The 25,651-nt window shown below is 41.5% G+C and overlaps 2 protein-coding genes across 5 annotated transcripts in view; one reads left to right on the forward strand and one right to left on the reverse strand.

Moving 5' to 3' along the window:
• The window catches only part of LOC115135929 (flotillin-2a-like), a 38,523-nt gene extending 35,483 nt beyond the window's left edge, over window positions 1-3,040 (forward strand). For all 4 annotated transcript variants that reach the window (XM_029671157.2, XM_029671158.2, XM_065017026.1 and 1 more), the window contains 4 exons: window positions 66-280; window positions 994-1,177; window positions 1,440-1,589; window positions 2,053-3,040. In XM_029671157.2, coding sequence (XP_029527017.1) covers window positions 66-280; window positions 994-1,177; window positions 1,440-1,589; window positions 2,053-2,091 — 588 coding nt within the window. In that variant the 3' untranslated portion in view covers window positions 2,092-3,040. The remainder of the gene's footprint in view (window positions 1-65; window positions 281-993; window positions 1,178-1,439; window positions 1,590-2,052) is intronic.
• A 459-nt stretch (window positions 3,041-3,499) lies between these two features.
• On the reverse strand, window positions 3,500-18,750 carry tbx16l (T-box transcription factor 16, like). Its single transcript, XM_029672061.2, is given in 9 exon segments — window positions 3,500-6,883; window positions 6,885-7,412; window positions 7,600-7,861; window positions 8,395-8,471; window positions 8,782-8,852; window positions 11,162-11,308; window positions 12,582-12,746; window positions 12,958-13,060; window positions 18,535-18,750. Coding segments are annotated over 9 exon segments (1,671 nt in total). The 5' UTR covers window positions 18,732-18,750; the 3' UTR covers window positions 3,500-6,762.
• Window positions 18,751-25,651: the final 6,901 nt, after the last annotated feature.

The raw sequence follows: 25,651 nt of genomic DNA on the forward strand, positions 1-25,651 counted from the left end.
TTTCAGCACATTGGATTCCATTTCATTCCTGGTGAATATCACCGCTGCCTTTTCTCCCCCCCTAGAAAGCAGAGGCCCAGCTGGCCTACGAGCTGCAGGCTGCCAAGGAGCAGCAGAAGATCCGTCTGGAGGAGATCGAGATCGAGGTGGTTCAGAGGAAGAAGCAGATCACCATTGAGGAGAAGGAGATTGACCGCACTGAGAAGGAGCTGATCGCCACAGTCAAGAGGCCGGCCGAGTCTGAGGCCTACAAGATGCAACAGCTGGCCGAGGGACAGAAGTGAGTAACCAATCACTGAGACGCTCCCAGAATGCATGCAAAATAAGGACAATGTGTATTGTTCAGGGGCATTTCAATAGATTTTTACCTTGTCAGCTCGGGGATTCAATATAGCACCCTTTCAGTTACTGGCCCAATGCTCTAACCACTAGGCTACCTGCCACCCCCTTATGGCTTGTGGGTAGAAGCTGTTCAGGGTCCTGTTGGTTCCAGACTTGGTGCATTGGTACCGCTTGCCTTGCGGTAGCAGAGAAAAAAGTCTATGACTTGTGTGGCTGGAGCCTTTGACCATTTTTAGGTCCTTCCTCTGACACCGCCTGGTATAGAGGTCCTGGATGGCAGGGAGCAATGGTATGCACTACCCTCTTTAGCGCCTTGCGGTCGGATGCCAAGCAGTTGCTATACCATACGGCGATGCAGCCAGTCAAGATGCTCTCAATGGTGCAGCTGTATAACTTTTTGAGGATCCGAGGTCCCATGCCAAATCTTTTCAGCTTCCTGAGGGAGACGAGATGTTGTTGTGCCCTCCTTACGACTGTGTTGGTGTGTGTGGACCATGATCGATCCTTAGTGATGTGGTTTAAACCAAATTATAGCTATGATTTAGGTGTGTAGCAGATGTTCATACTGTAGTTCAATGAAATCTAGTCTGCAATCTAATGATGTTGTTCGAGTTAAACCCTTTAAATGCCCTCGTGCCAACCCCTGAACAGGATGAAGAAGGTGCTGACGGCCCAAGCGGAGGCAGAGAAAATCCGTCGTATCGGAGAGGCAGAGGCCGGTTCCATAGAGGCTATAGGGAAGGCTGAGGCTGAAAAGATGAGGCTGAAGGCTGAGGCCTACCAGCATTATGGAGAGGCTGCCAAGACTGCTCTGGTCCTAGAGGCCCTGCCTAAGGTCAGTGTGTCAGGACTGAGGGGCATTTAACACTTTATACATTGTGTTGTGGTAAGGAGGAGTTGACATAGAGCTGCACACAATCATTTGGTATAATGTGTGTGTCAGCTTTTGGACATGAAAAAATGGAAGATTAAAAATATTAATGTTTTCAGTGTTACCATTTTTTGAGGTTTAAACCTGACAACTAAAGGCTGTGTTAGGTGAGTTCTCTCAGAAGAACACCCAGGTGAAGAAGGTTTGTGTCATTGTGTTGGTACAGATTGCTGGCAAGGTGGCGGCACCCCTGGCCCAGACTAATGAGATTGTCATCCTGAGCGGGGACGGTAGTCGTGTGACCGGCGAGGTTAACCGCCTATTGGCTGAGCTCCCCGTGTCCGTCAACGCTCTCACAGGGGTGGACCTGATGAAGGTGAGGGGGGAGGGGGTACGTTCACATTCCAGGGGGTCAGTAGAATGTAGAGAGCGATACCCCGCCCATACTCATAATCACTGCAGGTGTGTGAACACATTCCATCTATCCAGCCTCAGCTAGCTAGGTTTATAAGGCTGAATCTACAGTAGGCCTATACATAAACATTAGCACTTTTGTACACAATAGAAATACAATTTTGCTGTGAAGTCCATGTCGAATTGCAGTCATTCCAGAGCATACTCCCTACAGATCCTACCATGTTTCATCCCTAACTACACTCAGTTTCCTCACTCTGTGTGTCCCAAATAGCATCCTATTCTCTATGTAAATATTTGGGTAATGTGCAAATAGTCAGTCGATGGCAATGGGCCAACTTTTTAGATTCTCACTAAGTCACAGGGCTCTCCATTGTTCCAGTGAAGGCTGCAGCTAACCCAGTCTCTCTCTTATCATCCCACAGATCCCTTTTCTTCAGAAGATGACCAACCCTCAAGCATGAAAACAATCCAATGCCCCCCGACTCCAATACATCTCTCTTATGCGCTCTTTAAATCAACAAGAAACACTTGAATACAAGAGTTGTTTTTTTACTACGAAAGAGTAGTCGTTCTCATTTCCTAGACCCCTGGTGCCTTGGCTCCTATAGGACCAGATCATCTGCATGGGCCACTGAATGTTATTCTTTTAAAGAACAAAAAAAGCAACCGTTCATTTTATATTTTGTTTTTAAGAAGTTACCCCCATTGTGTTGTACTTACACTCGTCTACATTATAGAAAAGGGGCATTCATCCTGATTTTTCTAGTCTGAAAGGTCTCGCCTTGTGTCTTTGTAGTTTTTTTCATTGTGTTACAATTAGTACCTTGGATATGCCCATGGTTCTTTACAGTTACTTGTGCAAGTGTTAAGTATTTCGTCACCCATTTTTATTGTTTCATTCTTATGTGCCTGTTAACCAACCAAGTGGCCAAACCTCAGGAAAAGTAATGGTTTGGCAATTCAAAAAGTTTAGTGATACTACAGTGAAATTCAATGAGAGATGTAGAAATGTACTCCCCCATCCTCATATCATTTGCCTTTTTCTTTACTAGAATCTTCACTTCATTCTTTATCTTGTGTATGGGAGAGGTGTGTCTTCTTAGGACAAGACATGCAAGACGCAGAAATTATACACATGAACATGTGTGCATCGATCTTCATGTCTGTATGAAGCCATATACTTTCAAGATTAGCCTTAATATAGAGACCCGGGAGTCCTGCTAGCTTTCCTGATCATCTGGATTACCTCAGTCAATCTAAGCTTTAATACTTGTTCTACTTCTTTCCAATTATTGAGATGTCATATGACAATATGCATTTCAGTCCGTTAGGGTAGCCAATGTTGTGTTATGTCACCTTGTGGTTCCATTCTTAAATTACATATACATTTTTATAAAGGATTTATCTCTACAGTTTACTAGACTCCTTAATTTCAGGATTTTACAAGGTGCTGCTTGATATCTTTGACTAGGAATTCAATACTGCCAAGACCTGTTGACCATCCAATCATGTATCAGCTATCTCCACATGCCTTACCCAATGTGCTTTAAACACAAGAAGACATTTCAGTTTGTTTAGACGTTTGAGTTGGACTGGAGTTCATTTTAAGTCATTTTTATTTTATGAAAATATGTTAGAGAGTTTGAGATTTCTAGACACTTGCTGAACCAATGTTGCTCCGGCCAAACGCTATGCCATGTCCATGGACGTTCTCCGCAATGAGTCTGGATGAGTCATAATACCCTTATAACCTAGTGGTCAAACAAGGAAATGGTTCCAATCGTTTTTCCACAATTCATTTTTCCTGTAGGGGATTTTAGAAACACTTCAAATTTGGGCAGTGTTTCATGTAGGCTTACCTTGGCGTGACGTTGTGATAACCGTGTAAATCTCTCTAGGACAAAAACAAGTATATTTTGTCCCCGAAAAAGAAAAAAGAAATAATAATGAAATAATTATCTCTAGGACAAGGTGATTTTTATCAATATAGTAGCCTGTATTTACCCCCAAAAAATGAAATGCTAATTATCTGCTAATGTGGCTATCATAAAGAACTACAAATGCCATGATGATCTGAACAAAACTGCCAAATCGAGGCAAAGGTAAGAATCTCAGGATAAACTATCTAATGTTAGCTAAATTTAGTAATTAATCAATTGGCTACATTTCTTTAAATTGACAATTCTGTGAGTCTTGTGCGAGTTTTAAATTGACACAATACCTGTTAGCAAAGGTGTCAGCTAGAGATGACGTGTAGGAGCTTGCAGGGATGTGTAGTCTTGCATTGTCTACTTTGATACTAATTAGCATTTTCAAATCTGAGTGTAAATATATTGCTAAAAGTCACCTTGTCCAAGAGAGATTTACATGGTTGTCAAAATGTCATGCCAGGGTAAGCCTTCACGAAACACAGCCCTTATTTCAAGTGTTTATAAAATTCCCTATGGGAAAAAATGAATGTTGGGAAAACGATTGAAACCATTTCCCTGTTTGACCACTTTGTTTTATGGGTTTTATGACACCACCACTGTGGGGCTCTATTATAGAAAGTACCTCCCCAATGATGTCTAGAATGCAACTCATTCAAATCTGATTGGTCCCAGAAACTGAAGGGTTGGGCCAGAACCAGAACAAATTGTAAAGTGGCATTTTTAAAATGTGTCATTGGCTTTAATACTCTGATTGGTTAGAGATGATCCAATCACTGATGACTTTGTTTTGTACAACCATATAAATAAGAATGAATTCCACCCTTCATTTTGACATCACCACAATTGACTTCACCAATGCAGATATGTATTCACCAATGCACCAAAGTATGTAGCGAACATAGCTCAACGGAATAATTCCGTTTGTGTAGTCAGGCAAATGCATTTTATTTTACAGTAATGTTACCTGCTGCCAATGCCAACGGTGGTATATCGCTGGTGTGGGGGAGAATCTAATCCCTACTGATCACCAAAAGTGTTTCTTTGGAAATACTGTATTTATTTTATTGTGCTTTTATTATATTCTCTGATGTAAGATTTACATCTTAGACCAGACCGTAACATTTTGAAGTGATAAATTGTGTGATACAGTACTGGAAACCAGAATGCAACCTGTATTCTGTTTGATGAAATGTCTGGTTTGAATTGTAGAAAGTTGGAAATGTTGAACGGGGCCGTAGGCATGGGTGGACACAGGTCCACCCACTGGGGAGCCAGGCCCAAAAACAAAACAAAAATTATACAATATGCCCCATCCATATTTCTGCAGGCCCATCCACCAACTAATTTCTTTCTATGCCCCTTATGTTGTGGGGTAATGTTCTATCTAAACATACTGAAGTCTTTCCCTGATCAAAATGTGTTTTTGTTCAGCTGAAAAACATTTTGTGCCAATGTTCTTTAAAAAAATGGCATTGTGTATTATGGATAGTGTCATTTGATTTCAGCGGAGTAGAAGCAGCTTTCAGTTCAGGTAAATCTACCTTTCGGATCTAGAATGTAGTTGAAGACCAAACATTGTATGCCTTTAACTATTATCTTTATCTATAGAGTATATACAGTGCATTCGGAAAGTGTTCAGACTCCTTGACTTATTCTACATTTGACTTTTCCTTCCAGAAGGATAACCATCTCTGCAGCACTCCACCAATCAGACCTTTATGGTTATGTCCAGACGGAAGCCACTCTCCGGTCTGATGAAACCAAGATTCAACTCTTTGTCCTGAATGACAAGCGTCAAGTCTGGAGGGAACCTGGCACCATCCCTACGGTGAAGCATGTTTTTCAGCGGCAGAAACTGGGAGACTAGTTAGGGTCGAGGGAAAAATGAACAGAGCAAAGTACAAAGCGATCCTTGATGAAAATCTGCTCCAGAGTGCTCAGGACCTCAGACCTCAGGTTCACCTTCCAATAGGACAATGACCGTAAGCACACAGCAAAGACAACGCAGGAGTGGCTTCGGGACTAGTCTCTGAATGTGCTTGAGTGGCCCAGCCAGAGCTCGGACTTGAACGCGATCGAAAATCTCTGGAGAGATCTGAAAATAGATGTGCAGCGACGCTCCCCATTCAACCTGACAGAGCTTGAGAGGATCTATAGAGAAGAATGGGAGAAACTCCCCAAATACAGGTGTGCTAAGCTTGTCGCGTCATACCCAAGAAGACTCGAGGCTGTAATTGCTGCCAAAGGTGTTTCAACAAAGTACAGAGTAAAGGGTCTGAATGCTTAAGTAAATATGATATTTCAGTTTTTTTTTTTTGTAAATTTGCACACATGTATAACCGGGTCTGAATACTTTCCGAATGCAGTGTATTTATATTTTTAAAAAGATTGCACATTATTGAAATATACAATATCTATTCAAACTTAATAAATGTGTTTATGTGAATTTGTCTATTTTGGATTTATATAGATTGTTACATTACATACTACTGGAAAACTGGTCCCAAATGGATATTTCAGCATGTGAACATGTGACCCTCATATCCTCCAGTCTTGCTGTTGCAAAGTATGATTCACTTCCCTGTAATAAATATTCTGCCACCTCATACAGTTTCCTCAGTATTCTTTCAGAGAATCAGTTACCAGTGGCCTGTTACATTATCCTCGTCCCATAACTCTTATGCTGTACATGCTGTAGCCAACTTGTCTAGCATGACAACGACACATACAGTATGGATATGGCTAATGTTATCAGCCTTAACATCAAAACAAAAAAAACAATTTTGTATGTTTGATTAACCACTGCTCTTCTGCATTCACATCTCACATATAATCTCACTCATTATTTACTGTTAATTACAATGTCCCAAGAAAGTGGGGAAACATGTTGACGGTTAAGACATGCAAATCTATTGCATAGTTGTTAGCTCCCCTTACAAACGATACAAATCTAATGTCAGGGCAAAAGAGTCCCCAGTTCCTTATCCTAGCAAACCACTTCCCTATTTTACAACTGAAAAATATGATTTACATAGCAAAGGGAAATTAACTATACATGACTCAATATTGCATATTAATTTGCCTCAAGTCTACCCAGGGATGTTGCTAGATGTCCACAAGTGGTGGGGGAAAATGTTCATGTCTACCTGACCTGTTGTGTTTACTGAACAAGAGATCACTTACAGGTCGAGCATAGGTGACTTACAGGACGAGCATAGGTGACTTACAGGAGGGCACTCTAGGGTCCACATAGTTGTCTCTTAGCAGCCCAGCAGAACCAATCAAGCTGTTCTGGTGGTAGCGTATCATGTTGTGGAGAGGGCTGTGGTGGCCGGAGCTCCTTGTTCACCCCCAGCTCCAGGCCTGGCCTCTCATACTGGGTCTGGGCATGGAGCAGCTTCCCCTGGGGGATCACTGAGTTGATCCCAAACCCTTCCCTGCTTTGGATCCTGTTGAGCATGTCGGTGAGGGACCAAGGGCTGCAGGACACCGAAGGGGAGGGGCTCTTCTCCAGGCTACGCAGGGCACTCTCAGGTAGGTGCATCCTGCTGACCTTTGGGGGCAGGGGGAGAGGGTAGTCAAACTCAGCCTGATGGGTCTGTGGCTGCTGCTGCTGAGGCTGGTGGTCTGATGTGTGGCTATGGCTATGGGAGAGTTCTGGTACTGGACCACTTGGACCTCCTCGGTGGTGAAGTGGGTGAGGCCCCACTGGTTTCCTGCTCTGCGCCTGGGGCCTCCTGAAGCCAACAGACCCTAGGTGGTGAGTCTGGCCCAGTGGAGGGTGTGGGAGGAAGAGAGGAGAAGCAACGTTTGATAAACCAGTATGCCTGGCTTTGTTATGCTGCCCAGGGCTGAAATAGAACAATAGAGTACAGTTTCAGAATATTAGCCTAGTTTTTATTTTTGTGTTTATTCAATAATCATACTATAGAAATACTGGACTGGTAAGAAGAAGCATTATGATTCTCGTTCACAATTCATTGCTGATGATTTGATTTAATACACTTTTAAGATTGAAAATGGCCTTGATCATCTGACCTGCCATAGTCCCTGGTAGTAAGTGTGTTGTATGTGTGGGTGTTGTGGGTCATTGTGTCCTGGACCCCCCATCCCTCCTGGCCACAGGGCAGGGCTGCAGCCGCAGCCCCCCAGTTCACGAAGGCAGAGATTAAGGGGTTATGTGCAGCAGAGAGAGACGTGATGTCATCAGTCCTGGATCCTGCTGCACCATAAGAATTCACTGAGCTAGAGCTTGAGACGATGACATCAGCCTCATCATCTGACTCCACTGGCCTGGATCCTACTGAAACAATGAGGACAGGACAGAAAAGAACAGGGCCCGTATTCATAAAGTGTCTCAGAGTTGGAGTGCTGATCTAGGATCCATGTAATCGTATTCATCATTATTAAATGGCAAACTGATCCTAGATCAGCACTCCAACTCTGAGACACTATGAATACAGGCTCAGATGCTAGAACAGTAAGGAGAGAAGATGCATGGAGATTCCTTCACCTTCTACTTTGACAAACTCTTTAAAATGTCCTAAAAATGAACTTTAGAGGACGGGTATAGAATGACTACGTAGATAGCCTACTACAGTTTTTGGATGGTCTCAAAATGAAATAATGACACCTGCTGGCTATTTTCTTGAGCAGTTTCCTTTTCCCATGTTAGGAAAGATCAATAGACAGCTGGCTTGACTTTCATAGCTAGATTTTTCATAGTATGAAATAGAAATACGTTCTTTAGAAATTAGGTGTAATGTTTACAATTTCAATTTTCTTTACAGATGTTTGAATAAACTCTGTTATTAACTCTGTATGTGACTATACCATTTGAAGATTCCAATTCCATCTGGAGTTGTCTTTCATTTAGTTTTTCGGAGCTCTGACCTTCCTTTTCTCTGAACCTACAGAGAGAAACTATTGTCATTATTCACAGTTTCTTATGAACATGATAGTGATGTATACCAGTAAAATGGAAAAGAACATGTCACTTAATTGATCAGTGAGTCGACTAAGTACTATTCCAATTCTGCACAATCATCATGTCTTCCACTGAGCAAACAATTCAAAGGTTTACCAAGGGGAACATATTGCTCCTCAATATAATTGACAAACACATTTGATAGTTATTCTGAGTCATACTGGGAGGAGTATTGTATCACTTTCAAGTGAGTTGCTGTTCGTGTTTCAAGCTACTAGAAGGCTGTCTCTCACCTTTTTCTGTTCAGCCCATTGTCACAAAATCCTTTTGCAAAGGGGTTGTTGTCTATCTTGAGCTTTGTTATCTGTTGGGTAAATTAGCACATCTCATTTATTATAAACTCAGCAAAACAAATAGACGTGCTCTCACTGTCAACTGCGTTTACTTTCAGCAAACTTAACATGTGTAAATATTTGTATGAACATAACAAGATTCAAGAACTGAGACATAAACTGAACAAGTTCCACAGACATGTGACTAACGGAAATTGAATTATGTGTCTCTGAAAGAAGGGAGGGTCAAAAGTAACAGTCAGTATCTGGTGTGGCCACTAGATGCATTAAGTACTGCAGTGCATCTCCTCCTCATGGACTGCACCAGATTTGCCAGATCTTGCCAGATCTTGCTGTGAGATGTTACCAAACTCTTCCACCAAGGCATCTGCAAGTTCCCGGACATTTCTGGGGGAAAAGGCCCTAGCCCTCACCCTCCGATCCAACAGGTCCCAGACGTGCTCAATGGGATTGAGATCCGGGCTCTTCGCTGGCCATGGCAGAACACTGACATTCCTGTCTTGCAGGAAATCACACACAGAATGAGCAAAATGTCTGGTGGCATTGTCATGCTGGAGGGTCATGTAAGAATGAGCCTGCAGGAAGGGTACCACATGAGGGAGGAGGATTTCTTCCCTGTAATGCAAAGCGTTGAGATTGACTGCAATGACAACAAGCTCAGTCCGATGATGCTGTGACACACCACCCCAGACCATGACGGACTCTCCACCTCCAAATCGATCCCGCTCAAGAGTGCAGGCCTCGGTGTAACGCTCAGTCCTTCAACAATAAACACGAATCCGATCATCGCCCCTGGTGAGACAAAACCGCGACTCATCAGAGAAGACCACTTTTTGCCAGTCCTGTCTGGTCCAGCGACGGTGTGTTTGTGCCCATAGGCTGGTGATGTCTGGTGAGGACATGCCTTACAACAGGCCTAAAAGCCCTCAGTCCAGCCTCTCTCAGCCTATTGCAGACAGTCTGAGCACTGATGGAGGGATTGTGCGTTCCTGGTGTAACTCGGGCAGTTGTTGTTGCCATCCTGTACCTGCCCCGCATGTGTGATGTTCTTATGTACCGATCCTGTGCAGGTTTTGTTACACGTGATCTGACACTGCGAGGACGATCAGCTGTCCCCCTGTAGCGCTGTCTTAGGCGTCTCACAGTATGGACATTGCAATTTGTTGCCCTGGCCACATCTGCAGTCCTCATGCTCATGAACAGGGACCCTGGGCATCTTTCTTTTGCTGTTTCTCAGAGTCAGTAGAAAGGCCTCTTTAGTGTCCTAAGTTTTCATAACTGTGACCTTAATTGCCTACCGTCTGTAAGCTGTTAGTGTCTTAACGACCGTTCCACAGGTGCATGTTCATTAATTGTTTATGGTTCTTGAACAAGCATGGGAAACAGTGTTTAAACCCTTTACAATGAAGATCTGTGAAGTTATTTGGATTTTTACAAATTATCTTTGAAAGACAGGATCCTGAAAAAGGGACATTTCTTTTTTTGTTTAGTACTGTACACCACAGGAGGTTGGTAGCTACTTAATTGGGAAGAATGGGCTCGTTCTAATGCCTGGAGCAGAATCAGTGGAATGATATCAAATGCAGCAAACAAATAAAATAGCACATGCACCGAATACAACCTTACCGTGAAATGCTTCCTTACAAGGTCTTAACCAACAATGCAGTTCAAGGAATAGAGTTAAGAAAATATTTACAAATGACAACGATACATTTTTAACGTTACAACGTTACATGTTTTAAATAAAGTTAAAAATTTAATAAAAAGTAACACAAAATAACAATAACGAGGCGATATACAGGAGGTACCATTACCAAGTCAATGTGTGGAGGTGCAGGTTAGTCGAGGTAATTTGTACATGTAGGTAGGGGTAAAGATAATAAACAGTGAGTGGGGGGGGGGTGTCAATGTAAATAGTCCAGGTGGCCATTTGATTAATTATTCAGCAGTCTTATGTTTTATGGGTAGAAGCTGTTAAGGAGCCTTTTGGGCCTAGACTTGGCTCTCCAGTACCGTTTGCCGTGTGATAGCAGAGAGAACATTCTATGACTTGGGTGACTGGAGTCTTTGAAAATGTTTTGGCCTTTCCAGGTGTTTGATGCCATTCCATGTGCTCCATTCCGGGCATTATTATTAGCCGTTCTCCCCTCAGCAGACTCCTGTGCTGTACACATCTCTTATTATGCACTCTTGAAGCAGCATTTGACGTTCCAGACTTTACATGCATTGTCCATATTCAACCTCCAGAGAGCACTCTAATCAACACAATTGGATTAGAGCTGTTCCAATATCTCCTTCTTGGAGAATCCCAAGGTCTTACCTCTGAGTTCTGGTAGGCAGTGACAGCTATGAAGGCTGCCTCGGGGAAGGTAAAGCGCAGGTAGCCCCCTGACAGAGGGTTGTAGGGGTCTAGAGATTGGACGATGTGCAGACGGGGCTGGTACTTATGCATGGAGTGAAGAACCACCTGCAGAACATATGATGATACCTGTTACTACTATGCCTGTCAACACATACTCTCCATCTCATCTTATATCAGGGTTCTCCAACTGGCGGCCCCAAAAAAATCTCTGCAACAAAATTAATATACAATACCAGTCAAAGGTTTGGACACACTGTCACGCCCTGGTCTAAGTATTTTGTGTTTTTCTTCATGTATTGGGTCAGGCCAGGGTGTGGCATGGAGTTTTTGTATTGTGGTGTGTTTTGTCTGGGGGTTTTGGTGTGTATGTTAGTGGGATTGTAGCTTAGTAGGGTGTTCTAGGAAAGTCTATGGCTGTCTGAAGTGGTTCTCAATCAGAGGCAGGTGTTTATCGTTGTCTCTGATTGGGAACCATATTTAGGCAGCCATATTCTTTGGTTGTATTGTGGGTGATTGTCCTGAGTGTCTTGATGTCCTTGTTAGAGGTTAGTAGACACATGTATAGGCTGTTTTCGGTTTTCATTTCGTTTATTGTTTTGTAGTGTTAGTGTTTTGTCGTTTTTTACGTTTGTTTAATAAAGATGAATCGCAATCGACACGCTGCAGTTTGGTCCGACTCTCCTTCACCATATGAAAACCGTGACACACACCTACTAATTCAAGGGCTTTTCATTATTTTTACTATTTTCTACATTGTAGAACAATAGTGAAGACATCAAATCTATGAAATAACACATGGAATCATGTAGCAACCAAAAAGGTCTCAAACATATCAAAACATATTTTATATTTGAGATTCTTCAAAGTAGCCACCCTTTGCCTTGATGACAGCTTTGCACAGACAGCTTTTTGTATACAAATGTAAGCAAGGTGTAAGGATCTGGGTGTAGCTGGTGGAGAGGAGTCAGGCGCAGGACAGCAGAGATGAGTAACACAAGGAACTTCACTAAAAATGTCCAAATACATTAAGTAATACCAAGCCCACAAACATCGGACCGAACTTACAATAAAACAATCACGCACAAAAACCATGGGGAAAACAGACGGTTAACAAGCAAGTATAGTGTAGAGAATCATTGTACCATCTAAACTGCTGTGAAATATATTGTACATAACCAAAAATATTGTACTTTTTTAACATGAATGACAGATCTATAACTCACATTTCTATGAGAATTTGGTTGGGTTGCCCAAAAAGGTGCATGTTCCAGGTTTAAGTTACATTCAGTGACTATCAGCTCTTTTGCAACAGTGTCATGGTGACATGACACTTTTAATGTCATAAAATGTGCCATGGACCTTCCATGCCAAGACTTACCAGGCCACTGGAGTTGAGGGTGTTGTTGGTGAGTTTGAGCTTGTGGAACGAGACGGGGTATTGCATCCACCTCTCCCCCAGGGAGGGAGAGTCTGGGTGGATGAAGAAGCGGTTGGGAAGATGTGACTCGGTCATACCACTCACTTCCCAGCGATCCCTGCTCCACTGCACAGGACAGAGGTACAGTTTAGTGTCTAAACACATTGATAACCAGCATCTTCTGCAGTTTTGAATCTAACATATTTTTCTAAAGCTTATCAATCTAAACACAAACACTAATCTACAACTTTAGTTTGTGTGTGTGTGTTGTGGTAGCAATAGATAACAAAATGTAAATAAACAGTAGCATAATGCTGGGAGGGGTAGGGTGAGGTACCTTGTATTTGTCGTCATCAAACGAGACCATGTCCATCATCAACACATACTTTGCCTGAGGATTCAACCCTGTCACAGTGACTCTGCAGCTCGGAAACATACGCCTATAAAATACAATCAGGTGGGAAGTTTGAACAATATTGAACCAACCGGTTAGGAGAGACCAGGGCACAAAGTAACACAGGGCACAAAGTAACAACAAAACTCAAACTAGAAACCAAGTAGCAAGCTGAATGATGTTATTCAATGTGCTAATGCTTGGTTAGTGTATCTACATGCCTTGTAACTTTTGCAAGAATCCATCAATTTTTCAAGCAGAATTGTCAATATTCTTGCCGCCTCTCTTTTTTTAATATATCATTTTTATCAGTGAGAAGAGGTCTGTTGATTGGTATAGCTGATGACAATAATTACTGTTGTATTTTCTCACAAAACTCAGATTAAACTCAGATTTGTAGTGGTGGCAAATTTGAACATTTATCACAATTAACCCCTTATCTAAAATGCAATGGTATTTTATATGGTATTTAGAAATATTCACATGGGGGAAAAATGGGGGGGAAAAGGCAGTTCTTTATATCAAGTTTGCAATTTACAACTAAGAAAATACCTTAGAAAAATTTAAGGGAAAAAAATCATAGTTTTGAATGTGAAAAGTTTCCTATCTATAATATATACATTTTGGTTACTCTGTTTTTGGTCAATATGACATGCCTAAAAGATCAAATATACATGTATTTTAGTCAATGTAGTGAAATTTCATCCAAATATCAGCTTCAAGTCAGAAAATGTTTCAATTACCCCTCATTTTTATCATTGAAAACAGTGTTACATTTAACCCTGCAGCCTGTTACAATGAACCCCGCCAAAGGGTGTCATGCACCCTAAAAATCTGATGGAGCACAAGGTACGTGAGGATGCCTGGGGGTGGTCCGTAGTGGGGCTATGCCCCCCATCTGTAAATTGGAAAATTTAGAATTATTCAAACACCTAAAACTGATTTTTCCTGCAATCTAGAGACATCATTATGCTTAATTCTGTGTCAAAGAAATATGTATATTTTTCTGCATATGTAAGCATAACTCTTGAGCTGTCTGTATCCTCCTGACTGGTGTGTTTTTTTTAAGAAACTAAATATGCTTCTCTGCATCTCTGCTAAAATATGGATAAACGATTGAAAGGAACGTCTTATTCAGTATACTTAGTTATTGCTTGCTTTTCTAAAGTCTACCAAACTTGCCAGTAGGTATGCCAGCTAAGATAGTTAGACTTGATTGATAGCCTGTCAATTTCTCACATGGAATAGCCTTAATTTCTCAGAACAAGTATAGACTGATGAGTTTCACAAAGAAAGTCTTTGTTTCTGGCCCTTTTGAGCCTGTAATCAAACCCACAAATGCTGATGCTCCAAATATTCAACTAGTCTAAAGAAGGACAGTTTTATTGCTTCTTAAATCAACACAAGTTTTCAGCTGTGCTAACATGTTTGCAAAATGGTTTTCTAATGATCATTTAGCATTTGGATTAGTTTACACAACGTGCCACTGGAACACGAGGGTGATGGTTGCTGATAATGGGCCTCTGTAAGCATACAGTATGTAGACATTCCATTAACAATCAGTCGTTTCCAGCTATAATAGTCATTTACAACATTAACATTGTCTACACTGTATTTCTGATCAATTTGATGTTATTTTAATGGACAAAAAATGTGCTTTTATTTAAAAAACAAGGGCATTTCTAAGTGATCCCAAACTTTTGAACTGTAGTGTATAATAACATCAAATTGATCAGAAATACAGTGTAGACAATGTTTTGTTCCTGAACTTTTTTATGAACTTTTTTATCCACAGAAAAATGTTGGCATCCGGTTGCTAGGCAACCATTTTTTGTTTGTCCAGATGAAAAACCAGTCTAACAAATGCACTGAGGTACTAACGTTCAAAAAGTTGCTAGCTCACCTCTAAATTCTCAAAGTATATTCCAACCACAAAAAAAGTTTTAATCCTCAAAATACAACAACTTGCCTAGCTAACAGCTAAATGTAGATTTATATATATTTTTTAAATAAATTCTAATTATATTTTTGACACTCCACATGTTGTCATGGAAAATATATAGTATCTCCGCCAAAAACCAATAGTATCTCCGCCATAAATTAGTAGGGTATATTGTCAGGTTCAGGTGCTAGTCGGACATATGACACTCGGACATTACTGACAAACTGGTTGAACGTGGCCAGTGTATAACTAAAACCAATTAGCAAGTTGGAAATTTCAGAGTTTCCAAGTTCCGACAAGCACTGCTGCATATGTTGGTCACAGATACATTTAAAAAATGGTGGGGGAGTGGATCAGAAAACCAGTTAGTATCTGTTGTGACCACCATGTACCTCATGCAGCGCAACACATCTCATTCGCATAGAGTTGATCAGGCTGTTGATTGTGGCCTGTGAAATGTTATCCAACTCCTCTTCAATGACTTTGTCAAGTTGCTGCATATTGGCGGGAACTGGAACACCCTGTCTGTTGAGTATGCAAGCCATGGAAGAACTGGGACATTTACATCTTCCAAGAATTGTGTACAGATCCTTGCATCATGGGGCTGAGCATTTTCATGCTGAAATATTAGGTGATGTCGGAGGATGAATGGCACGAATGGGACTAAGGATCTTATCGCGGTATCTCTGTGCATTCAAATTGCCATCGATAAAATACAATTGCGTTCATTGTCCGCAGTTTATACCTGCCCATAGCATAATCCCACCGCCACCATGGGAACTCTGTTCACAACGTTGACATCAGCAAACTGCTCACCCACACATCGCCATACACGCTGTCTGCCATCTGCCCGGTACAGTTGAAACCGGTATTCATCTGTGACGAGCACACTTCTCCAGCATGCCAGTGGCCATCAAAGGTGAGCATTTGCCCACTGAACTTGGTTACGACGCCGAACTGCAGTCAGGTCAAGACTCTGGTGAGGACGACGAGGACGTAGATGAGCTTTCGTGAGATTGTTTCTGACAGTTTGTGCAGAAATTCTTCTGTTGTGCAAACTCAGTTTCATCAGCTGTCCGGGTGGCTGGGCTCAAACGATTCCGCAGGTGAAGTAGCCAGATGTGGACATCCTGGGCTGCTGTGGTTACATGTGGTCTGTGGTTGTGAGGCTGGTTGGTCGTACTGTCAAATTCTGGAAGCGGCTTATGGTAGAAAAATTAACATTCAGTTCTCTGGCAACAGATCTGGTGGACATTCCTGCAGTCAGCATGCCAATAGCACGCTCCCTCAAAACTTGAGACATCTGTGGCATCGTGTTGTGACACAAAACTACACATTTTAGAGTGGCCTTTTATTTTCCCCATCACAAGGTGTACCTGTGTAATAATCATACTGTTTAATCAGCTTCTTGATATGCAGCACCTGTCAGGTGATGGATTATCTTGGAAAAGGAGAAATGCTCACTAAACAAATTTGTGCAAAACATTTCAGCGAAATTGTAACAGCTGTCGTAGGTGGAAGAAGGTGAGGAACAAGGTGCAGTGTGGTACGTGTTCATACGTTTAATAATGGAACTAAACACAGAGCACAACCAAAACAGTTCTGTCTGGTGCAGACACAAAAACAGAACACCCACAACCAAAATGGGAAAAACAGGCTACCTAAGTATGATTCTCAATCAGAGACAACGAACGACACCTGCCTCTGATTGAGAACCATACTAGGCCAAACACATAGAAATATAACATAGAAAAAATAACATAGACTACCCACCCCAACTCACGCCCTGACCAACCTAACACAAAGACATAAAAAATGAACTAAGGTCAGAAACTGACACAAATAAGCTTTTTGTGTGTATGGAACATTTCTGGGATCTTTTATTTCAGCTCATGAAACATGGGACCAACACTTTACATGTTGCGTTTATATTTTTGTTAAGTGTAGTAACCGCAGTCGGCAGATAGACATTGGAAAGGCCAGTCTGTAATGGGTCCGCATTCAAACGACCACCCCTCATCACTGTCAAACGCTCCCTAAAACACTAGAGCGAACAGGCCTTTCTAATCAACCTGGCCTGGGTAACCTGGAAGGAAATTGACCTCATTCCATCAGTAGAGGATGCCTGGTTATTCTTTAAAGTGCTTTCCTCCCCATCTTAAATAAGCATGTCCCATTTTAAAAAAATGTAGAACTAAGAACAGATATTGGTTAGGAACCAATATACACAGGCAGTTAGGAAATCTAAGGCTAGCTTTTTCAAACTGAAATTTGCATCCTGTAGCACACACTTCAAAAAGTTCTGGGACACTGTAAAGTCCATGGAGAATAAGAGCACCTCCTCCCAGCTGCCCACTGCGTTGAGGCTAGGAAACACTGTCACCACCAATAAATCTACGATAATCGAGAATTTCAATAAACATTTTTCTACAGCTGGCCATGCCTTCCACCTGGCTACCCCTACCCCGGTCAACAGCTCTGCTGTCATGCCCTGACCTTAGAGAGACGCTTTATTTCTCTATTTGGTTAGGTCAGGGTGTGATGTGGGGTGGGCACTCTATGTTTTGTTTTCTATGTTTCTTTATTTCTATGTTTTGGCCGGGTATGGTTCTCAATCAGGGACAGCTGTCTATCATTGTCTCTGATTGGGAATCATACTTAGGTAGCCCCTTTTCCCCTCCTTTCAGTGTGGGTAGTTATCTTTGTTAGTGGCACTATAGCCCTGTTAGCTATAGCTGAACGGTTGTTTATTTGTTTCATCTTATTGCACTATCTATCACTCCAGTATTTAATTGCTAAATTGTAATTATTTCGCCGCTATGGCCTATTTATTACCTTACCTCCCTAATCTTACTACATTTGCACACACTGTATTGATTTTTTCTCTTGTGTTATTGACTGTACGTTTGTTTATTCCATGTGTAACTCTGTGTTGTTTGTGTCGCACTGCTTTGTTTTATATTGGCAATGTCGCAGTTGTAAATGAGAACTTGTTCTCAACTGGCCTACCTGATTAAATAAATGTTAAATAAAAAAAATACAAAAATAAAAAAGTCTCTTTGGCAGTGACAAGGAGTGGAACTTCAGCTGAAGAAACTGGTACTCAGACTACTCTTGCGCCGCCTACAGAGTTAAGTGTACATTTTGACTCCCGACACATTCTGTTGACTTTTGCAAAGGACTGGTATGTCCTAGAAAGGTAGTTACAGTGGGTAATGGTAGCTGAGATATGTATGTTGTTTGTATACACTATTATTAATAACTCAAATAATATTTTCATAAATAAGCAAAAGACTGAAAGTGTTACTTTGTGCTCCATACTATTGTCGGTTATTCAATTTCATAAAAAATAGTGGTTCTTCGCATTGTCAACCTTGAGAAAAAATGTCTACTTTATAAACAGAAAGACTCTGAGACTAGGCCTATGTCCCAAAACAGTCACCAAATAGAAATTACATTATTTTAGGCTATCATATTTAATTAATTTCTAATGTTTCTATCACTCATGTTTCATATTCTTGACAAGCGGTTATTATGAAGGCCTATGGCTACCGCTATTTATCATCCACACATCCTACCTTCCTGTTTTGGTGATGAGCATCTCAGTTCCTATATCGCCAAATTGTTCCCATAGCTCGCGACCCTGGAGCGACACCCGGACTTGAAGAGCTGAAAGCTCGGGTTCACACCCGACTTTACCGCTGCTGTTCCAAGACTGGCCCCGCAGAACCGCATCTTTACAATCTAGTAGAATGTATTTATTTGCGTCATTCATAGCCTATATTAGAGTTATGTTTTTATTCCACAAACCTATGACAATAGACTACATAAATAGCTAACCACTGGGCACACAGTGGTTGAATGAATCAACGTTGTTTCCACATCATTTCAATGACATTATGTTAGATGTTGAATTGACGTCTGTGCCCAGTGGGATAGGCTACCCCTCTCAATAGGAAAGAGCAAAAACTGTATTGTTAGGCGCAATTCGGATTTTTAAACACTGTAATGCAACGTTTCCAATAACATTTGGTCATGTTGTCTATCCATTAAACACAAACCTACCTGGTGGACAATAGCCATAGTTCCTGGGCTGAGAGTTGAGTGGGTAGTCACCACACAGCAGCCTCTCCTCATGCAGATACATGGCCTTGGAGCTCCAGTCAGTGCTCTTGTTGTTAATTCCTCTCTGATTTACTCCAAACTCGAACTCAGTGATATGCACTTGAGATGTGATTAGGACAGCTATCCCCTATACTTTTCCCTCCCATATGGAAGAAGACAGAGGTGTGTATGTGTGTGTGTGTTAAGTGTTGGAACATCAATCAGAACCCCACTTTGATCTTTACACAGTTTAGAGTAGCCTGCATGTTGTTGTGTGAAAAGAGGGGAGCAGGGAGGGGGAGGTTGGTGTTCAGTATAGGCAGTGAGGCATTGGGGTTCCCCAACTTCAAAACCCTCAACTCCCAGGCCAGGTGCTAATCACCTGGGCAGTTTGGCCGGCCATTACTACAGGAAGCTGGTCCTGGCTCCTTTATTATACTGGCTGACCAGACAGACACAGGACAGAAGGCAGGGGAGTGTCAATGCAGAGGTGTGTGTCGAGTGACACCTTGCTCCCTAAGTAACGACCTCCAGTCCACTGGAATTCTGCTCTACAGGGATGGCCTGGCTCTTTGAGATGTGGCTTGGTTATGATAAATACCATCATGATACCAAAAATATCTAAACACTTCTGAGCTTCTCTAATGTAGTAAATGCTGTCACAAAAATATATATTTGTCTTTGGTCTTCAAGGCAAGAGGGTGAAATTATTAATGTGGTTGTATGATTAAATAATATTTTAAATTATCATTAGGAATGGATCATTCATTCTACATATGAAATACGTATTTGAGAGAACTTACAAATCTCTTATCCCAGCATATGAAGAGGGCCTACACAGAACTTGTATGGACTGGAGACTCCTGTTCTGCTCTTCTGCTCATATGTTATGTAGAGGTAAATCAGAACATTACAGAACATATATATGAATGTCTATAAAGCAAATTTAGTCTGATTTAGATGTGAAATGTGAAATTGCATTCTTACAAAGTAAAGCAAATGTACATTATTATTATTTTGAATTCCAAACGTAAATAAATTATGTTTTTGTCCTCCTGCTCTTCAATGTCTGGCTGGCCGCAGAAATACATTTGGATTTGAATGCGCTGTAAAAAAAAAAAAAAAAAGGTTTTATTTATTTTTATTTCACCTTTATTTAACCAGGTAGGCAAGTTGAGAACAAGTTCTCATTTACAATTGGGACTTGGCCAAGATAAAGCAAAGCAGTTCGACACATACAACAACACAGAGTTACACATGGAGTAAAACAAACATACAGTCAATAATATAGTATAAACAAGTCTATATACGATGTGAGAAAATGAGGTGAGATAAGGGAGGTAAAGGCAAAAGAAAGGCCATGTTGGTGAAGTAAATACAATATAGCAAGTAAAACACTGGAATGGTAGATTTGCAGTGGAAGAATGTGCAAAGTAGAAATAGAAATAATGGGGTGCAAAGGAGCAAAATAAATAAATACAGTAGGAGAAGAGGTAGTTGTTTGGGCTAAATTATAGATGGGCTATGTACAGGTGCAGTAATCTGTGAGCTGCTCTGACAGCTGGTGCTTAAAGCTAGTGAGGGAGATAAGTGTTTCCAGTTTCAAAGATTTTTGTAGTTCGTTCCAGTCATTGGCAGCAGAGAACTGGAAGGAGAGGCGGCCAAAGAAAGAATTGGTTTTGGGGGTGACCAGAGAGATATACCTGCTGGAACGTGTGCTACAGATGGGTGCTGCTATGGTGACCAGCGAGCTGAGTTAAGGGGGACTTTACCTAGCAGTGTCTTGTAGATGACCTGGAGCCAGTGGGTTTGGCGACGAGTATGAAGCGAGGGCAGCCAACGAGAGCGTACAGGTCGCAGTGGTGGGTTGTATGGTGGGTATGGGGCTTTGGTGACAAAACGGATGGCACTGTGATAGACTGCATCCAATGTGTAAGGTATTGGAGGCTATTTTGTAAATGACATCGCCCGAAGTCGAGGATCAGTAGGATGGTCAGTTTTACGAGGGTATGTTTGGCAGCATGAGTGAAGGATTCTTTGTTGCGAAATAGGAAGCCGATTCTAGATTTAACTTTGGATTGGAGATGTTTGATGTGAGTCTGGAAGGAGAGTTTACAGTCTAACCAGACACCTAGGTATTTGTAGTTGTCCACATATTCTAAGTCAGAACCGTCCAGAGTAGTGATGCTGGACGGGCGGGCAGGTGCAGGCAGCGATCGGTTGAAGAGCATGCATTTCGTTTTACTTGTATTTAAGAGCAGTTGGAGGCCACGGAAGGAGAGTTGTATGGCATTGAAGCTCGTCTGGAGGGTTGTTAACACAGTGTCCAAAGAAGGGCCAGAAGTATACAGAATGGTGTCGTCTGCGTAGAGGTGGATCAGAGACTCACCAGCTGCAAGAGCGACATCATTGATGTATACAGAGAAGAGAGTCTGCCCATGAATTTAACCCTGGCACCCCCATAGAGACTGCCAGAGGCCCGGACAACAGGCCCTCCGATTTGACACACTGAACTCTATCAGAGAAGTAGTTGGTGAACCAGGCGAGGCAATCATTTAAGAAACCAAGGCTATCGAGTCTGCCGATGAGGATGTGGTGATTGACAGAGTCGAAAGCCTTGGCCAGGTCAATGAATACGGCTGCACAGTATTGTTTCTTATCGATGGCGGTTAAGATATCGTTTAGGACCTTGAGCATGGCTGAGGTGCACCCATGACCAGCTCTGAAACCAGAAATCTCCATGTATTTCCCTGGTGCCTGGTGTCCCTCCAACTCTTTGCTGATACGGAGTTGGAGGGACACCAGGCACCTCAATGGTGCCGCCCAGATAGGCCTGCTTACGTCTTTATCTGTAGGATCAACCCGACCACTCACACCCCCTTGGTCCCCCGCCCAAACTGGGGAGCCTGTTTCCACAGTAACTGGTGGAAGCTAAGTTGTCGCCCCCACCTCTGTCCTCACCCCAAACCGTGTCACCCGACACCTCCCACGTGCATCATACATATTTATTTCAATTTTGTTGAAATATGATACAAATATCGTGCCAGAAAATATGCCAACCACAATGAATGTTCCAGAAAGATGGTTGCAGTTATGTTTGATATGTAGATGATTCAAACCACTAACATTGACATCAAGAAGAGTCATTGCATAATATTTAGTTGAAATCAGCTGCTGATAGTTGGATACCCTTTCCTTTGTAGTCAACATCTAAAACACAATTGATTGCATTTGCCATGACGTGAACTATAAGGTATTTGTAGTGGGGAAGAACTGTAAATTATTATACAGTACCAGTCAAATGTTTGGACACACCTACTCATGACAGGGTTTTTCTTTATTTTTGTAATGAATACTCAGGGAGAAAAGGGTGTAGATTTACGTGCAGAGTGCGGCAGATGTTTATTAAGCCTTCGCAGAAGGCAGGAATCGTGGTCACAGGCAGGCAATGGTCAAACACAGGTAGGCAGTCAAAAACAAACAATACCTCACAACCATACAAACAGAAAGAACTGAACTAACTAGGGAGCTGATGAGACCAGGTGAGAAACCATCACAGGTGAAAACAATGAACAAAATGAAAGACAGGGCTACGTTCCAGAACACAAAGAAACAGAGCTACGTTCAAGAACAAAGAAAAAGAACACAAGGTTGACTAAGAAAAGAAAAGCAGAATTCTACATTGTAGAATAATAGTGAAGACATCACAACTATGAAATAACACATATGGAATCATGTTGTAACCAAAAAAGTATTAAACAAATCAAAATATATGTTATATTTGAGATTCTTCAAAGTAGCCACCCTTTGCCTTGATGACAGGTTTGCACACTCTTGACACTTTCTCAACCAGCTTCAGCTGGAATGCTTTTCAATTAATAGGTGTGCCTTGTTAAAAGTTAATTTGTGAAATTTCTTTCCTTCTTAATGCGTTGTGTTATGACAAGGTAGGGGTGCTATACAGAAGATAGCCCTATTTGGTAAAATACCAAGTCCATATTATGGCAAGAACAGCTTAACTAAACAGAGAAACAACAGTCAATCATTACTTTAAGACATGAAGGTCAGTAAATCCGGAACATTTCAAGAACTTTGAACATTTTTTCAAGTGCAGTCGCAAAAACCATCAAGCACTATAATGAAACTGGCTCTCATGAGGACCGCCACAGGAAAGGAAGACCCCCAGTTACCTCTGCTGCAGAGGATAAGTTCATTAGAGTTAACTGCTCCTCAGAAATTGCAGCCCAAATAAATGCTTCACAGAGTTCAAGTAACAGACACATCTCAACATCAACTGTTCAGAGGAGGCTGCGTGAATCAGGCCTTCATGATCGAATTTCTGCAAAGAAACCACTACGAAGAAGAGACTTACTTGGGCCATGAAACATGAGCAATGGACATTAGACTGGTGGAAATCTGTCCTTAGGTCTGATGAATCCAAAGTTTTGATTTTTGGTTCCAACCGCTGTGTCTTTGTGAATGGATGATCTCCGCATGTGGGGTTCCCATCGTGAAGCATGGAGGAGGTGTGATGGTGCTTTGCTGATGACACTGTCAGTGATTTGAATTCAAGGCACACTTAACCAGCATGGATACCACAGCATTCTGCAGTGATACGCCATCCCATCTGGTTTGAGTTTGTTGGGACTATCATTTGTTTTTCAACAGGACAATGGTCCAAAATACACCCCCAGGCTGTATAATTGCTATTTGACCAAGGAGAGTGATGGAGTGCTGAATCAGATGACCTGGCCTCCACAGTCATCTGACCTCAACCCAATTGAGATGGTTTGGGATGAGTTGACAGCAGAGTGAAGAAAAAGGAGTCAACAAGTGCTCAGCATATGTGGGAACTCCTTCAAGACTGTTGGAAAAGCATTCCTCATAAATCTGTCATTGTAAATAAGAATTTGTTCTTAACTGATTTGCCTAGTTAAATAAAGGTTAAATAAAATAAAACATGAAAAGATGTTTGAGAGAATGCCAAGAGTGTGAAAAGCTGTCATCAAGGCAACGGGTGGCTACTTTGAAGAATCTAAAATATACAATATATTTGGATTTGTTTAACACTTTTTTGTTACTACATGATTCCATATGTGTTATTTCATAGTTTTGATGTCTTCACTATTATTCTACAATGTAGAAAATAGTAAATATAATGAAAAACCCTGAAATTAGTAGGTGTGTCCAAACACATTTTTGAAAGATTTAAGACAGAAATTATTTCAGTTGGCTGTTTCTTAGGATGTCCACTTAAGGTCATAATGTTTAATTATCCAGTGACTTCAATAATCAGTTCAGTGGAGGTCATGTTTGAACAATAGGCAATGTTTGCTTGGGTGAGTTTGAATGTTGACAAAAGAGACAGACAATTTGTTAAACAAAACACCTTTTGAAATGGAAGCTGGAAATAAATCTGCCAAAATAAGGCCAAAAAACTGGAGAAAAATATTTCTTAAGAAAAACTTGCTTTGGAATGGGTGTGTACGGGGGCATGGAGGGGTGTCAGACGAGATGTCAAACACCTGATGTTGCAAAACTGTTTGGGGTCTGATTAGAAGGGGTGGGGCACATCATTAGATCAGAGGCAAACAGGACAAGACCCAGAGCATGATAGATAAGGGGACCACAGCTCTGATGTCATCACCATATGCAAATGAACTGGTGGCCTTAAAGGAGACCTTTGCGAGCTGTCATGAGTCTGTGAACAATGTGGTAGGGTTGGAGACATGCTGGCTGTTGTAAACCAGAGCAGCGTGGTAATAGAAAACAAACAATGCCCTTAATTAACACTTTTTTCTTCAAGAGAGAGGACAACGCAGACAGACCAGACATGGAGGTGAGATGAACATTTAAAGGCCCACTATGTGAAATGTACAGACGTTTTGATCACTTAACCCAGTCACGCTAAACCTCTGAAGTTGTCAATTGGGCTTCATTTGAAGGGGATAATTAGGGGAGAGAGCTGATGTTTAGTGGTTTAGAGAAAGTCCTCTATTAAGATGCTCTGCAAGTGGTTTCTTTTAGTTAACTACAAGCAATTACAAAAAGAAAACTCATGTACATGGTATCGGTATATAATGCAATGTGGGACCTGAACTTGGTTAGTCTTGCAATAGGACTTCAATAGATTTGATTAAGAAATTGATGTGGATCATGTGTGAATTTGTTGTCTGAGAAAATATCATTCTGTAATATAGCATGCATTTTGTATTCATTCCTTGGGTGGTTGACTTCTCAGAATATGTTATAACACATTGATAACATATTGACTCAACCCTGTTTCTGTACATATTTGTTTGTGTATTTATTTAATATGTAATATCCATAATTCTCTCCCCAACAGGTTTATTCATTTAGGCAATGTCATCATGGGACATTGTTCGTTAGTCTTGTATCCTGGACAGGATATCATCATATACTGTAAGTTCGTTATGGTGACACTACAGTATAGATGATGTACTATCCAGGGTCTCATTCCCCCGCCGGATACTATCACCACACACACAAGCTGTTGACGGTTGGAAGCTAGACGGTGGCAATCTAACCGTTACCATTACTGAGTTTTAGCAATGGTAAGGGTTCTATTGA

This window comes from Oncorhynchus nerka, unplaced genomic scaffold, assembly GCF_034236695.1.
Source record: "Oncorhynchus nerka isolate Pitt River unplaced genomic scaffold, Oner_Uvic_2.0 unplaced_scaffold_3___fragment_2___debris, whole genome shotgun sequence".
Classification (NCBI taxonomy): Eukaryota; Metazoa; Chordata; class Actinopteri; order Salmoniformes; family Salmonidae; genus Oncorhynchus; species Oncorhynchus nerka.